Source organism: Echeneis naucrates, chromosome 3 (genome assembly GCF_900963305.1).
Source record: "Echeneis naucrates chromosome 3, fEcheNa1.1, whole genome shotgun sequence".
Taxonomy (NCBI): Eukaryota; Metazoa; Chordata; class Actinopteri; order Carangiformes; family Echeneidae; genus Echeneis; species Echeneis naucrates.
The window spans coordinates 1,485,389-1,501,718 of record NC_042513.1 but is presented as its reverse complement, the minus strand read 5'-3'; the positions used below and the strand labels follow the sequence as shown (position 1 = coordinate 1,501,718).

General features: G+C 40.3%; 1 protein-coding gene across 1 annotated transcript in view; it reads right to left on the bottom strand.

Moving 5' to 3' along the window:
* Positions 1-16,330, bottom strand: part of spon1a (spondin 1a) — a 67,182-nt gene that overhangs the window by 12,181 nt on the left and 38,671 nt on the right. Inside the window, exons 7-8 of the mRNA XM_029498384.1 lie at positions 8,375-8,439; positions 1,593-1,794 (exon numbers count right to left, since the gene is read on the bottom strand). Of these exons, the coding sequence (XP_029354244.1) occupies positions 1,593-1,794; positions 8,375-8,439 (267 nt within the window). The remainder of the gene's footprint in view (positions 1-1,592; positions 1,795-8,374; positions 8,440-16,330) is intronic.

Here is a 16,330-nt window from a genome sequence, read left to right as displayed (position 1 = left end):
ACAGACTGATGGTGCCAACAGCACATCATCTGCAAAAAGGAGTGAAGCGATCCTGAGCCCCCCGACCTGCAACCCCTCTCCTCTTCAACTTTGCCTAGAAATCCAGTGACATGGCACAGCCCTGGAGAAGGCCAACCCTCACTTGAAACAAGTCCAACTTACTGCCGAATACCCACACACAGCTCTCACTTTGGGCATACAGAGACTGGATGGCCCTTAGAAGTGACCCCCTCACCCCATACTCCCGCAGCACCCTCCACAAGTTCCCGGGGGAGTCGTATGCCTTCTCGGTCCCAGGCTCCCTCCAGGATCTTTGCAAGGGTGAAGAGCTGGTCCATTGTTCCAGGACCAGGATGGAACCCGCATTGTTCCTCTTCAATCAGAGGTTTGATGATCGGCCTGACCTTCCTCTCCAGTACCTTGGAGTAAACTTTCCCAGGGAGGCTGAGTAGTGTGATGCCTAGTAGTTGGCACACACCCTCTGATCCCCTTTTTTAAAAAGTGGGACCATCGCCCAATCTGCCACTGCTTCAGCACTGCCCCCAACCCCCGAGTTGAAGGCCTCCCGGACAGGAGGCTCCTACAAAACATTCCCAGTTCACCTGCATTACACTTTGGGCTTACAGGGTCTGTCCAGAGGTTTCCCTGCCACTTGACCCAACTCACCAGGTGATCAGTTGACACCTCAGCCCCTCTCTTCACCCAAGTGTCAAAAAAATGCGGCCTAAGATCTGATGATATGACAATAAAATTGATCATCGACCTTCGGCCTGTGGTGCTCTGGCACCAAGTACACTTATAAGCCTCTTTATACTCGAACATGGTGTTTGTTATGGCCAGTCCATGACTAGCCCAGAAGTCCAACAACAAAACACCACAGCAAGATGTGGGTTCAGATCGGGGAGGCTGTTTCTCCATCATTTCCCACGTGCACATTGAAGTCTCCCAGTAAGACTCCAACCGAGTGGCACTCAGCTGGGGGCTTGTGAGTACCCCCACACTCGCCTGGCACCTCAGGTCTTGACCAACTCTGGAGAAGAAAAGAGTCTAACCCCTATCAAGGAGCATGGTTCCAGAGCCTCGGCCGCGCGTGGAGCCCCACCAGATCCAATCGGGAGTGCTCCACTTCCCACACCAGCTCTGGCTCATTCGCCCTTACTGAGGTGACGTTCTACGTCCCCAGAGCCAGTCTATGCCACCTGGGTCCGGTCTGCTGGGACACCCTGCTTCCACCGCCACCCATTTGGCAGCGCACCTATTTATTTGTTTCATTAAATATGAAATAATATTCAAAGATTAATACTTAAACTATACACTCTTGTTGCAGTATTCAATGTAAATCATTGTAAGAATGTTTGTTTTTTTTAGTCACAAATACTGGAAATCAAAAATTGTTAATATTCCACCCCTGGAAACCTGTAACATCACAACTATTTCAATATGATAGAATATAATACAACCATACATGTCCCAACTGTGAAGAAGTATTCTTATTTTTTCATTATATGAGTACACATAGAGGGGAACAAAATGTGATGATGTAGTGCTTCATTAAGAAGTAACCGTAAAAATCACTGATTGTTCTTACTGACCTCATATGACACCCCACTGTCAGTGCCTGCATCCCAGGGGATCAGGTCTTGGACCACCCTCTGGGCCCAACCACATTCCTTGGTACACAAGTCCTCAGCAGACAGACCCACATTCCAGTCTGGACTGGGGCCCAACATGGTCAGGAAGGACATGAGGTGACGGGTCCGATCCACTGAGAATTCAGCTGAGGGGGCAGCCCGTCTGAGGAAAGAATAAGCAGGGCGTGTGAGTAAGTAAAAGCAGGTGTAAGCAGGGAGCTGTGGGTTAGCTCCACCTGCTACAACCCACAGGTGACATCCAGCCCAAACAAACCTAATGGCACACTTGGTCATTAATCATGTGTTTCCAGTGTGGTTATTGCTGAAATGGGTTGGCACAAGAGAAAACATAAGACACAATTACAATGGTCGTACAGCATTGCACTGGGATTCTGGCTTAACAGTAAACAACAACACATCCTGGATACTCAGACATATCCAATTCAGAAAGTGAATGAGAGCATATATGGACGTGAATGCATTAGTCAACTAGCGGGAGGCTCTGAATTGATTCACTAGTCAAGTGTGCAAAAGGAATATCCAATCGAAGTTCTGAAATTCTATGTATGTGTCAGTTCCAAGGCCAGCTACTTAGTGAATATTACCAGTAAAAATTTATGAAAATGATGAAAAATAAAATAAAAAAAATCAACAGTTCAACAGTTTTATTTTATCCAACATTATTCCTCAGAGTATCCCAGATATCAATCCTGAATATCCAACCTCAGGCAGAATTCACTGATTTAACAGAAATATTTCATATAATATAATTTATTTAGGTTTTAGAAGACCAATGTCACTTCAGAGCAGTTGCATTTTTTTTTTTTTTTTGACATGCATTTGCTCAGTTCCAGCTCCAGAGAAAAAAAGAAAACAGTCTTGGACCCTCTTGGATATTGACTGACAGATAAATCAATTACACAAAGTTTCCTAAGCAGTTTCATTAGGAGAGGGGAGATTCTTGTGGTAACAATGGCAATTAGCCACTGATCTCTTTTCAGCTGTCATTTTGCCTATTTAACTATTTGACTTTGGCCAAGTTGATGCTTCCCTTTTGCACTCCAATAATGATGGCCTCTGTGAAATGGCCTTTATCCTTTGGGAACACAAGACTGGACTCAGAGAGTACTGGGCTCTTCGCCTTATCTCAGACAGCCACCTGTGTAGTACAAGAAAGTAAAAAAGCATAATTGACAGAAAAAAAATGTGGTAGCAAAGAAGGAAGGGATTAATCAACCTAGATAACATTACCTATAATGAAAAATGTTCTTGGTTTATAAACATGTGCAGGTAGTATATTTTTGCAGAGGTCGGCTGCCATGTTAGCAGTTCTTATAATGTTGCTACGTGGATATTTAGCACAAATAAATCCTGTCGTAATATTTGACTGCTTCTAAAGTTAACGGTGGGATGTAAAGCAAACCAAAAAAAATATTTGGAGAGTGACATCATTAACCCTCGTATTATCCTCAAATATTACTAACACATTTTACCCTTGGGGTCAATTTGACCCCAGGTATATTTGCCTCCAGAAAATGATTTACAGAAAATTGTTGACCAAGTTTTTGTGTCAGGCACTTTGTTTATTTGTTGAATACATAAATAACCCCTTGATAATGAAACCTATCAGTGAGTTTACCTGCCCTCTAGCGCCACCATCAGGCAAAACTTTTAAATTAGAATTAATTTATCTTGAAAACTTTTCATACAAATCTTCTCAAATTTACTGACAACATTAATGACCACAAGAGTATGAATCCTATTGGTTTTGGTGATGATATGACCTTCCCTGTAGCGCCACCATCAGGTCAAACTTTCAGTTTTAGAGTTAGTGTATCTTGAAAATCTTTCATCCAAATCTTTTCTAATTTGGGGTGCACATTCATGACTCTCACAGAATGAACCATATTGACTGATGCTGATAAGCATAAGATGACAAGGGGCCAACGGGCAGTCATGCGTCGACAGCTGTATGTGGCTGTGACCTTGTCCAGGTTGTCCACCCTTCCCTTTGTCTAATTGTAGTCCAGCACCATTTGTGGTTTTTTGTCTTCTCTGCTGCTCAGGGCATCATCTTTGTGCATGGTGCTAAGCAGCAGGACATTTTTCCCTTTCTTGGGGCAATAGGAGACCACAGTTGCTTTATCAGTGAAGGCAAACACTGAAGATGTTACCTTCCTGTTCTTGACAGCAAGAAGTTCAGAGGGAAGCTCTGGTTTATTTTTTCTCACTGTCCCCAACATCGTTACCTTCCTTTTCAGCAGTTCCTCACCCAGGGCATAAGATGTGAAAAAATTATCACATGTAATATTATGCCCATGCAGTCCTTCAGCCATATCAAGCACAACCCTTGTGCCCTGATTTTTTTCCGGTGCTTCGCCAGGAGATTTGCCTGTGTAAACCTGCATATTCCATGCAAAGCTGGACTGTGCATCACATGCTGCCCATATTTTGATGCCATATTTGGCAGGTTTGCTTGGCATATATCGTCGGAATGGACAGCGCCACGAAACGCAACCAAGCACTCATCGACAGTCACGTGGGGGCCTGGATTGTAAAGCAGGGGTAAACGCTGCACCCACTTGTCCCACACATCCCTTATTGCGGCAAGTTTGTCACGTTCGCGTCGGCCGTGCCTTGTTTGTTTGTCATCAAAGCGTATGACACGGGACAAAACTTGGAATGTCTTCAGAGACATGGTGGCTGGAAATATTGCCCTTCCAGTCTCAGCATTCCAAAGGCTTGCTGTTGCTTCACCTTTTGATTTATAAACTCCCGCCAAAATGAGCAAGCCAATGTAGGCTTCCAAGTCGACTACATCCAAGTCTTTCCAACTGTCCCCATACACACGCTTCCCCTCTAAATTTGTCATCCCAAGTACAATATTCTCAATCGATGGTGTTATGAAGAGCTCTAATGATGACTTGATGTCTTCAACATGGCTGATTGCATATCTGGTGGGGCCTGGAACCATTTTGATAATATTAGTAGCGCTAAGTCTACCTTGCTGTCTAAGTGGGGAAAGGGACCATATTATCTTTCCATTTCTGGAAAGGATCGTGTCTGCTGGTGGTTGAGAAGCAACAGGAGGGTCAACACTCTCATTCTCATCAGATGAGAATGCCTCAAAATCAGGGTCCTCCTCAACACAATCCTCTGTCTCAGAAACATTCTCCTCTATGTCACTTTCACTGTCAAAGAGCTGTTCCAAAACGTCATTGACAGTAAACCTTTTCCCAGAAGACATTTTCAAATGAGAGAGCGTGCAGATTGCAGTGTACACAGAGCACAAAGAAGAATGATGTGGATAGAGGGCTGCAATGCAAGCTTTTATATGTTTGCTCCTCCCTTATTTTGCATGAACTACCAATGTCCTTGCAGGAATACCCCGCCCTCCACAGAGCGGGAAAGTCCCCCCCCCCCCCCGCCTCCACCGAGCGGGAAAGTCTCCCCCCCCCAGAGCGGGAAAGTTTCCCCCCATTATGTATCAACTCAAAAGTATCAACTCTGCACCTGCAGGTGTGGGGATGTTAGGTCACACACACAGACAGACAAGTTTTACACAGCTAAAACAGCTTGGGGTCAAATTGACCCCAGAGGAACACCGATGCGTGGAATATGCGTTCAGCACATTGAAAAAATATTATCATGATAATTTTACGCTTAATCAGTTGTCCCCATCAAATTAGGAAAAGTCATGAAATATGGAGCAAAAAAAAAAAAGCCAACTATTGTTTTTTGAATGATAAACATTGATTGGGGTCAAATTGACCCCAAGGATAATAGGAGGGTTAAATATGGTAGCTCATTATCAGCTTTATTCTTCAAAAACTTCCTTCCTCATCCCAGTCAAGTATCAATGACAATATTTTCATTACTGATTTTTTTCTTTTTCATTGATAGTCAAATGCTGTAAAGAGAGTTGTCCTCTGGTTATTAGAAATATTTCTGACAAGAGAGAGTTCAAATAAGGACACGACAAGAAGCCAGCTGAGTGCTATGCATTTTCTGTAACTGTCATGGATGCAACTGCTCTCCTCCAGTATGAAATGGAAAAAGTGGCACAGAGAGGAAGGGAGAGTAAGGGGACAATAGCAGAGAAATTTTGCAAGGAAACTACAGAAGGATCCATTGTGTGGTGTGATTTAATAGTACGGGAGTGTACATTGTGTGGAGGGCTGAGGATGGTTTACTTTATTAAGATCTCGATGGAAAAGACATGGAGCAATTGTTGTGAAATATTTCTTTAGTAATAATATATTGCTCACAGGTGTGTGTGTATGTGTCTGAGTCTGACTGAAGGAAGTGCATTGGCATTGTAGGTAAATGCTTATTCAAAAGTAGACTTTAAATGTTTGCTTTCACACTACAAAATACAGAAAAGCCTTTTTTAGATGCTGATCAGCGCCCCAGGTCAGCCTCACAAATACGTAATATGTCTAAAGCTTTTTAGTTCCAGTAAATGCCCTATTCGGAGTTGTTGGGAGATAGACAAGAATAATAACTGCCTCAGACATATGTGATGAGCAACCCATGGTAATGTAGAGCACGACATTTGCTGGGTGCTTCACTTGCAGCATTTTAGGATGACTGGCTTTAAAGAGGAGAGGCTGACTGGGTGATAGAAAATAGGAAATATTACTAGTTGGAAATACAGGAGATCTTAAATAAAAAAAAAAGAAGGGTCATTGTGTCACAATGACACAGCCTGATCATGAACTCTCCTGTCTTTGCCTCCTTCATTCCTTCATTCCTTCATTCCTTCATTCCCTGCACCTGGTTTTCCCCACCCATCTCCTCACTTGAGGCTCATTCCCCTATCAGTCTTCCAGTACTTATACTAGTCCACTTTCCCCTCCCCTCTCAGATTGTCTATTGTTTTGTTGCCACGCATTCCAATGTTCCTTGTACCGGTCTGCCTGCCTGCATGCCTGTCTGTCTGTCTGGGTCTTAGACATTCTGCCTAGCCCGTGGATTATTCTACCTGGTTTTCTGACCCCTGCCTGTCTCACGGTCTGAAGCTCCTGCCTTGCCTTCTGGATTTGTCTACATTATCTGTCTGCGTGCCTGGTTTCTGACCCCCTTTTCTTGGACTGATTAAAGTCGGTTGGACTCAGCTACTGCCTCTGTATTCATGCTTTTGGGTTCCTCAGTTCTGAGACCTGATATTTTGGAGGCTTTAATTAACAACCACCTTTCAAAAGAAAATACTTGGCAAACTCTGCAAAGAGATAACTAACCAACTAAGAGAAAACTGTGTGAAATAATTAAAGAAATATCTTTTTCAAAGATATTTTCACCTGAACAACGAGACAAACATACATGCATATTTACATTATATTACTGCAACTGTAATATACATGAAACAAGCAAAATGTTTAAATTCTTCAGTTTTGATATAGCTCACATAAAGCTAATGACCTTTCTACTGGCTCCGTTAAAGGCACATCTTCCATTTGGTTAAATAAAACCTACATAAGATACTAGACCTATGTAACTCTGTCTTTACTTGGTGCATTTTTATGGTGAGGACATTTCAATGCCGTTAACAATACATTATGTCTTTTCCTTTTCCTGCTTCAAACAAATGTAATTAAACATTACACATTCCTGCTCATGCTCTACACAATCACTGTGTGAAACAATATACACACAAATTGCTGAGTACACTAATTAGCCATAGGGCTTATCAGCACTTCTATTCCTGGCTATGTTGCCCCTGTTGGAGACTAAACTCATGGCCTTGTTTTTGAGAAAACAACACAGAACATGCCTTCACCACTTAAATTCTTCTGTACAAGCTGAGCCAACAAGCATCTTGCTGTTCTCAGGAATAAGAGATTAAATCACTGCTGTGAATTAAGGCATAAATTTGCTTTCACATTGTATCCATGGTGCAGCAGTGCGTTTTTAGGGCAGTTTTCAGCTTGGCTTTCACTGATCTTTAGATACTATCTTGTTGCTGCATACTCTGACACCTTGAGCTTTAAAACTTTATAACCTGCTGAATCATACAAAGTGTGTGAATTACTCCCTATTAACTGGCCCAACCATGGGTTGAGCTCCTTAACTGCAGATTGTGGATGCTTTATACTGCCCATCAGTGAGCAATTCTGAAAGGGCATAATATTTCTGGATTGATTTCCTATCTTGCACAGATTGTAAAAGTCATTTTAGAAAGATTTGATAACTTCCATCACAGGAGACAAACAGTACTTCCAGCGGGATGACTTCTGTGTCAGATCTCATTGAGTGATCAGTAGTACTGCAAACTTGCTCAAGTCAAACTGAATCATCAAACGTGGACATATACATACATGAGCTGTATACACTGAATCCAGTACACACTATAAAGTTGCTTTAGTACAATTGCAAATCACTGCACAGATGGATTAAAAAATGGGAAGACACTAAAAATCCTGACTCCACCTATTATGGATCTGCTGTGAAATTATATAATTTACCAAAAGGTAACTGTGCTTCTGCAGACAGGTTGGACAACTTCGTCAGAGTTTAAGTTTGTGCTGTAGAAATTATTAAGATTTTCAGTTGATGGTTTGTACATGATGCACACAGATTAGCAAGTTAAAATGCTTGGTGAATTTTGAACTTAATATTTGTCAGTTTTGTCTCAAAATCCAAAATCCAGAGAGAGAAGAATTTAAGAAGAAGAGAAGTATTTAAGAAGTATTTCATTAGTATGTATTCTGTGTTGCATATAACAATTGGCATATATTACTTACACATTAAGTGGTTGCCAGGCTGGCCACTGTGCTTTCATTTTGATGACTGTCAGGACATCATCACCCTTCAAGAGAGAGACAAAATACAAGCCAAAAACTCAATCAAAATCTCCAGAAATAATCAACACTTCACTACATCACATCACACATCACACATCACACTGTGTGAATCATCACACAGCAAAGCTGAATGATTAAAACAGATCAATGGTAGACATCTTTCAATTTCAACACTTTTTTAATATATACAGTTATAATGGTCAGTGTTTGGAGATGATGTGTGTGGTCAAAGGAGATAAAAAACATACCTCCAGCTGGAACTGAAGGAAAATTTTAAATTTTAATGGAAATGTCCCCTAAGGTATGTTCTCTACTGATGATGAGGGAGAAAGTAACCACATAATGCTCATGTAAATGTCACAGTTACAAAAGTGTTGAAACCAGTTTGGAACAATAAATGCAACATTTATGAAGTATTTTAACACACAAACAGATATTTACTGGGGGACACATGAAGGTGGCAGTTACACAACCAAAGACGTCTTCTTTCATAGATGCTAAAGTAGAGAAATTTGAACTTTATACTTCATGCCTGGCGCTGATGCCACACATGAAAAACAACTGAAGTTGATCTCCACTTGACAAATCCATGACTTTGGCATGTCTATGTGCAATATTCACTTCACTGTACAGTAACTGAAATGTTAGCATCACTATCTCTGTTGGTCTGTGCAACTGATTTTCATTACAGCAAATCTGACAGCCTGATAATGGGGATACTAATCCTGTTTCAGATGCTAGGATGGTACTGATGGTCTGTGTCTGTGCTAAATATTATATATTTATCTCCTTTTGGAGTTTTTGTGGAAAGCTTTACACTTTTGAGTAAACACTTCAGTCAGACTTAAATCATATTTAGAGGGCACTTCCACATCTAAAATGAAGAGCTGAGGGTATGATAACAAGGGAAGGAAAAAAAAAAAGAAAAAGAGATCAAGACTACCCTTTGGTAATCGTCTCAAGTAAATCTAAAGAAAAATAAATTGTTCTTCCACATGGGAAGACTTTCATCTTTTTTGAGAACCCACCAGTGAAGAATTGTTTGCATTGTAGGAGCTTTGAGAGTAATGCTGCTTCTCCACTTTCATTCATTCGTTTCCGTGCTCCAGTGGTCACTGGAGCCAATTCCACCTCACACTAGGTGTATACCCTGGACAAGTCACCAATCCATCGCAGGGCCAACACACAAAGACAAACCGAGATGAACAACCACTCACACTTATGGGCAATTTAGAGTCACCAATTAACCCTGACATGCAGGCACAGGGAGAACATGAAACTCCACATAGAAAGGCCGCAGGCCTGGGAACCCAACTGGCAACCTACTTATTGTGGGGCAATAGCGCTAACCACTATGCCACCGTTCTGCCCTGCTTTTCGAACTTTCGAAGCAGAACCTGCTTATTTGTTTGTCAGGAAACCATCCCTCTCTAAAATGATATGCAGGTAAGAGTTTTTACAATCCAAAGGTGAAAGAGAAGGAAGCTTAGAAATGCAGGTTTGATGAGGAATGGAACTATCAAATATTGCCAGGAGACCTTTAGAAACACAAATACCTAACAACCAGCTCAATCCAAAAAATAACAATTATCAGTGAGTGAAACTCCCCATCCATTTCATCCACTGACAGCTTTTTGCTCAACAAACTGAACTGTCAAGATGAGACTCCTAACTGCTGAGAAGGGCACATTTCATGTTCTGCACCTGTAACAACAGTAACAACATAATATTCAATTACAATTGCTTTCTTCCACTATGTTGAAAGGCCATACATATGCAGGACTCTTACACCTGCACTAAGGTCTTTCACACAAACATGGGTACAATGACTCTTGCATTTCATTTCTGACTGAACATGTAATATGTGTATCAAGGTAATAACAAAAACAGAAAATGTATCTAAACATATTTCGAGGTAGTCAGAGGTAGAATCTCACATTTGGATCTTGATTTCTCACCATCACTAACTTATTTACCAGAAACCTGTCACAGTAAGTCCTGAGATATTTTGAAGGAGCAAATTTAAAAATTGATTGCAAACCTGTCAGCACAGTGTCTGTAAGCAATGCAGTTGCCAGCGGCACATCTGCCCCTTAATACGGTACTATTAATTTTTTATGCCCTTATAATCATAGGAAGAAGATGACTTTAGAGCATCAAACATCAAATTTTTACCTCCTGCAAAATTTCAGTCATATTTAGAAGAATGTCCAATAGGTATGTTTGATTTCATATAGTTGGATTTTTGTAAAAAAAACAAAACAGAACAAAACCCGAACCATAGATTGGTGGAATTTGCTTTTGGAATTTACTTTACATTTCAAACGTTTTGTACCTCTGTACCTTGAACTCAGCACCCAGTACAGTTTTATCTTGTCACAAAAAGTCCATCCATCCATCTTCTACTGCTTTTTTGTTTTCTGGTTGCAGGGGGTGCTGGAGCCAATCCCAACCATCCGGGCAGGGGCTGGATACACCCTGGACAAGTCACCAGTCCATCACAGGGCCAACACACAGAAACAGACAGAGACCAACAACCACTCACACTCCGACCTACAGACAATTCAGAGTCACCAATTGATCCAAACATGATGTGTTTGGACGCTGGGAGGAAACCCACATAAGCGAACCCCACAACCTTCTTATTGTGGGGCAACAGTGCTAACCACTATGCTGCTGTGCTGCCCCCACAAAAAAAAAGTCAAGCAAACCAAAATTGTTTGAGGAACTAATAGTCATTAGTGGATACTTTCTGATGTATCTGGTGCCCATTGTTCAGAGCCACCCTTTAATTGCTGATGAAGTATCTGTAGGTCAATTGGTGGTTATCTAGTTTTAAATTGCCATTAAAAAAGGTTTTGGGGTACAAAGGACAAGCTCATTTTTCATTTTTCAAATCATTCATTCATTTCTATTAGACCCAGTACCAACTATCCTCTTTAAAGAGATTTTTTACTGAATTGATCAGTTCACTCTATATCTGATTAATTTGACCTTATCTTTGGGTTATGTACCTCAGACTCTTAGGACTGCAGTCATCAAACTCCAGCTTAAAAAGCCAAATCTTGATCCAGATGTTTTGGCAAACTATAGACCCATATCAAACCTTCCATTCATTTCTAAAATAATTGAGAAAGCAGTAGCAAACCAATTACACAACCATCTGGATGGGAACGGTTTGTTTGAAGAGTTTCAGTCAGGATTTAGAGCCCATCACAGCACAGAATCAGCGCTGGTTAAAGTCTCCAGTGATATTCTAATGGCTTCAGACAATTGATCAGCCTCCTTTTAGATCTTAGTACTGCATTCGACACCTGAGATCATAATATTTTACTACAGAGACTGGAACATGAAATAGGGATTAAAGGAACTGCACTAAGGGGGTTCAAATCCTATTTATCAGATAGACATCAGCTTGTTCATGTTAACAACAGCTCCTCCTCATGCACTGTAGTCAGTCATGGAGTCCCACAGGGTTCGGTACTTGGACCAATCCTCTTTACGCTTTATCTGCTTCCTCTAAGCAACATTATCAGGAAACATAGCATCAACTTTCACTGCTATGCAGACGACACTCAGCTGTACTTATCAATGAAGCCAAAGGAGGTCAGTCAGATAGTCAAACTGCAGATATGTCTTGAAGACATAAACATCTGCAAGATCCACATTTTTTTACTTCTCAACTCTGACAAAACTGAAGTTATTGTACTCGGCCCTAAACACCTCAGAGAAATGCTATCTAATCATGTAATCAGTTTGGACGGCAGTACTTTGACTGTCCCTCACATAAAACAAGTCAGTAGGGCAGCTTTCTTCCACCTGAGAAAAATTAGGAGAATCAGAAACGTCCTCTCTCAGGACGATGCAGAAAAACTAGTCCATGCATTTGTAACTTCTAGGCTGGACTACTGTAACTCATTACTATATGGATGTCCAAACAAATCTCTGAAAGGCCTTCAGTTGATTCAGAACACTGCTGCCCAAATATTAACAGGAACGAGAAAAAGAGATCAAATCTCTCCTGTGTTAGCTGCTCTTCATTGACTGCCGGTAAAATACAAAATAGAATTTAAAATCCTTCTGTTAACATATAAAGCTCTCAATGGCCAAGCTCCATCATATCTCAGAGAGCTCATAGTTCCTTACTGTCCTAGCAGGCCACTCCGCTCTCTAGATGGAGGTTTTACTTGTGGTTCCTAGAATCTCCAAGAGTGAATCTGGAGGAAGAGCTTTCAGTTATCAGGCTCCTCTTCTATGGAACCAACTTCCAGTATCGGTCCGGGGGACAGACTCTTTAGCAATTTTCAAGACCAAGTTTAAAACTTTTTGTATGACAGAGCTTATAGTTAAAAAGTTAAAATCCATCTACTCTTTAGCTATACTGCTGGAGGCTCTCTCCCTCTCACCCTGTCCCCCCTCCCCCTACATGTGCCGACAATAACCACGCTTCTTAAAAATCATTGTCTTGCCCAGTTCTAAGCATTTTTACTGCATTTACTAACCATGTTTTCCCGAAAGTCTCTGTCTCTCCCACATCCTCTCCTCTTTCTCCCCGTCCTCATCCTGCAGGTGGTGGCTCATTGCCATCCTATGTTCCGCCTGATGCTTGCATATCTTCATGAATTCCATACTACAGCTCATCTCCATGAACTTCATGCAGCATCATGTTCCTGCCTACACCTGTTTTGAATATCCCCCTTTTCTGCTCTCATTCTCACCCTCCACTACGGGGGATCTGTTGGGTCTCTTTAAATCCAGACCTGCTCTATATGTAAAGTGCTTTGATGTAACTTTGTTATGATTTGGCGCTATAAAAATAAATCTGATTTGATTTGATTTTGACTTCTGTGCCATGTAGCACTTGAAATATATTTGAAATGTAGAAAATCATTAAATAATGATGAAAATAAATCAGACATAAAAGTATTCTTCCTGTATATATAATCAAAACATGTGAGAATGTCTATTTTCTGACAAATCCTTTTTTTTCTCTTCTTACAGATGCCAACATTGTTTATTTATTTCAGTTCAAACTTGTAAAAATCTGGGTCTCTGACTTGTCTATGCTGCAATTTGACTTACGTGAAGCTTTAAATAAATATCTTTCACTGATAAAGTGGAAACACAAATAAAAAAATGAGCACCCAATTCTTTAGAGACAAATATTAAAGTGTGCAGCCATAATTAGACTCACTTTTACCACTTCACCCAACTTTGCCCCTAGGTTTAATGAATGGTAACACAGAGATTTATCAGGTTAATGACAAAATGTGCAACAGATCATTACCTTGGTACAGAATCCCAAAACTCATGCATTTCTCAGTTATCAGTGTACACTGTAACTGTGCCTGCATTCATTCATTCAGCTCAACCATTAAAATGTCAGGTGAAAATGTCAGCTTATGTTAACTGATGTCACTGACAAAAAGAGCACAATCAAGAGGAAACTTGCTTTGTTTGCAAAATGTTAGCTCCTTGGAATGACATTTAAGAGAAATACACGAGGTTTGCAAATTTACTGTTGAAGCAGCTCTCTGTGAGAGTAGAGCAGATTACCCATGGATCAATTTGACAAGCTGTCAGCAATTTACATACACTTTCACAACTTCAGCCAAAATATAAGGGACCAAAGTGAACTTTGTAGAACAGTATTGTTGTAAATATAATATGTATTATCTAGTAGTACAGGTATTGTAGTACTTTGGATACAGTACAGAGCCTTTCTTCGTGAATCCCTAACATATACTGTATAGAAAAAAAGACAATCTACTTCAAAGCAAAAAACATGTCATACTAAACTCATGATACACTGCTTCAGCTTGCAACAGCTACATAATCAGCCTATAATTCATGCAAAAGTGTCACTGTGGTTCATTTTTGCTGGCTTGTTTCTATCTGTTTATTTGTTAAAGTTGCGAACCATTATTTTCCTAAATGTTGCATGTTTGCACATTAGGGCCAACATATACATAGTTTTTTTTTAAATAGCAGCTTTATTGTGCATTGCGCAACTTATACTTCAAACTATAGTCCAACAAGGAGTATTTATAAATGTACTCCATGCTGATGGCAGTCAGGGAGAGAGCGAGACATCATTTCAAAGCTCATGTGACAGAACTTTTGCTTCTCAAACGGAGGGCATTTCCACTAATGACAGGGACATCTAAAGTTGAACCCTTGGTTCTCCTGCCAAACATGTCTAGCAGTAAGCTTTTTAGATAGCCTGTCATTTCCCTCCAATAATTCAACATTGAGCCAAAGCAAATCTGTAATTCTGTTGTGTCCTGTGGGACAGCAGCGAAGGGACAACCTCACAGGAACTCATTAAATTGGGTTCAAGAAGTGTATTTTCAACACAGTCACAAACCTCTAATGAACTTCCATACATCTCAGGGTGTAGGTTCAGTTTTTTCAAATTTTAAATGAATTACCCATTTAGTCCAAAGTATAATGTATTCATTCATAAAAGTTTTATTTCATGCATCTTGAATAGATTAATTCATTAAACATGTTTTTTCATCATATCACAGCAACATAAATGACTACCTATATCTATAACTATATAGTGCCTTCCAATTGGTCCTTTTTTATCTGTTTTCATGTTTTTAGCTGTCTTAGTTAATGTTTGCAAAAGATTGTGCTGCTTTTTCAGTGTAAAAAATTTTGCTCAAAAGTTTGTTTTGTTGTTGACTCATTTGCCACCTAAATTTTTCCTAAATGTAACCAAAAGAAATGCAAATCTGTTTTTGCAATCAATCATATTTTATTAGTGCATCATGCTGTGAATCACAATTCTCTTGTCATTAATCACTGTCAGACGAGAGCAGCCAGGAAATCAACTGGACAAACACAAAAGCACAGTGCAAAAAAAATATTCTAAAAAATATTCTATACAATAATCCAACATCAGGTCCAAGTCAATAACCTCACTATAGTCCAGAGAAGCAAGGGGACATTTATCAACGTCAGGATAGAAATTTTATTTTGTGTGTTTGTCTTTTTTATTTTTTTGTTATCTTTTTTGTGCTTTGTATTGTGTGGTAGGAAATTTAAAGATTATTATGTTCGGTAATTGCTAGCCAAGTGCCAATAATATTTCATGTTATTCCTGAATTTCACCTTCCACACAGTGATAGAGTGTCCTCCTCTAAATAAATGACCAATCAACAGTGTTTTAGACAGTTGATTACTCCTGGTTGACATGGTACCTCATGTGTCAATCCTCTGTTTTATTTTGTAGGCTCATCTCTGTGTTCATTTTCAGTTTCCTGTTTTATTTTGATAGTCTTGTCTGCGTGTTTACCGGTGCCCGCCCTTATGTGTCTCACCTGTGTCTCGCCAGCCCTTCCCTCCTGTGTGTCAGTGGCAGATTGTCTTGTCTCACATAGCAGGATCCAGCGTTTATAGTATCTGCATATTCCCCGTGTCTGACCGTTTTGTTCCTGATTTCCTAGCCTTAGCCTACTGATTTTGTACCTCTGCCTGTTTTTGACTGGCTTACTGGTTTTGACCCTTTTGTATTAAAGACCCTGAGAACTGAAGTCCGTCTGCCTGCCTGCATTTGTGTCTGCAAGTCCCTGTGTTCTTGACATTGGTGTCATTGACATATTCTAAAAAATTCTGTATCCCGTATCTACGCTCAGTTCTCTTATCTGTTCATTCTTTTCCTTTAACTTAATTTGACCAAGAAATTATCCTGGTCTATTATCCCAAAGGCAATTCCAATATTTTTGTTCAGAGGAGTAAGGATCATGCATTTCATTTTATTTCCTCCTTTTATTTGTATTAATGATAGCATTGTAGTTAAAGAGAATGATAATGTGTTGCCTTTAAGCATCTACACGTTTCATCATTGTTTGTTGTCTCAATTCAGTCAAGTGTGAGGCTGTCAAACTG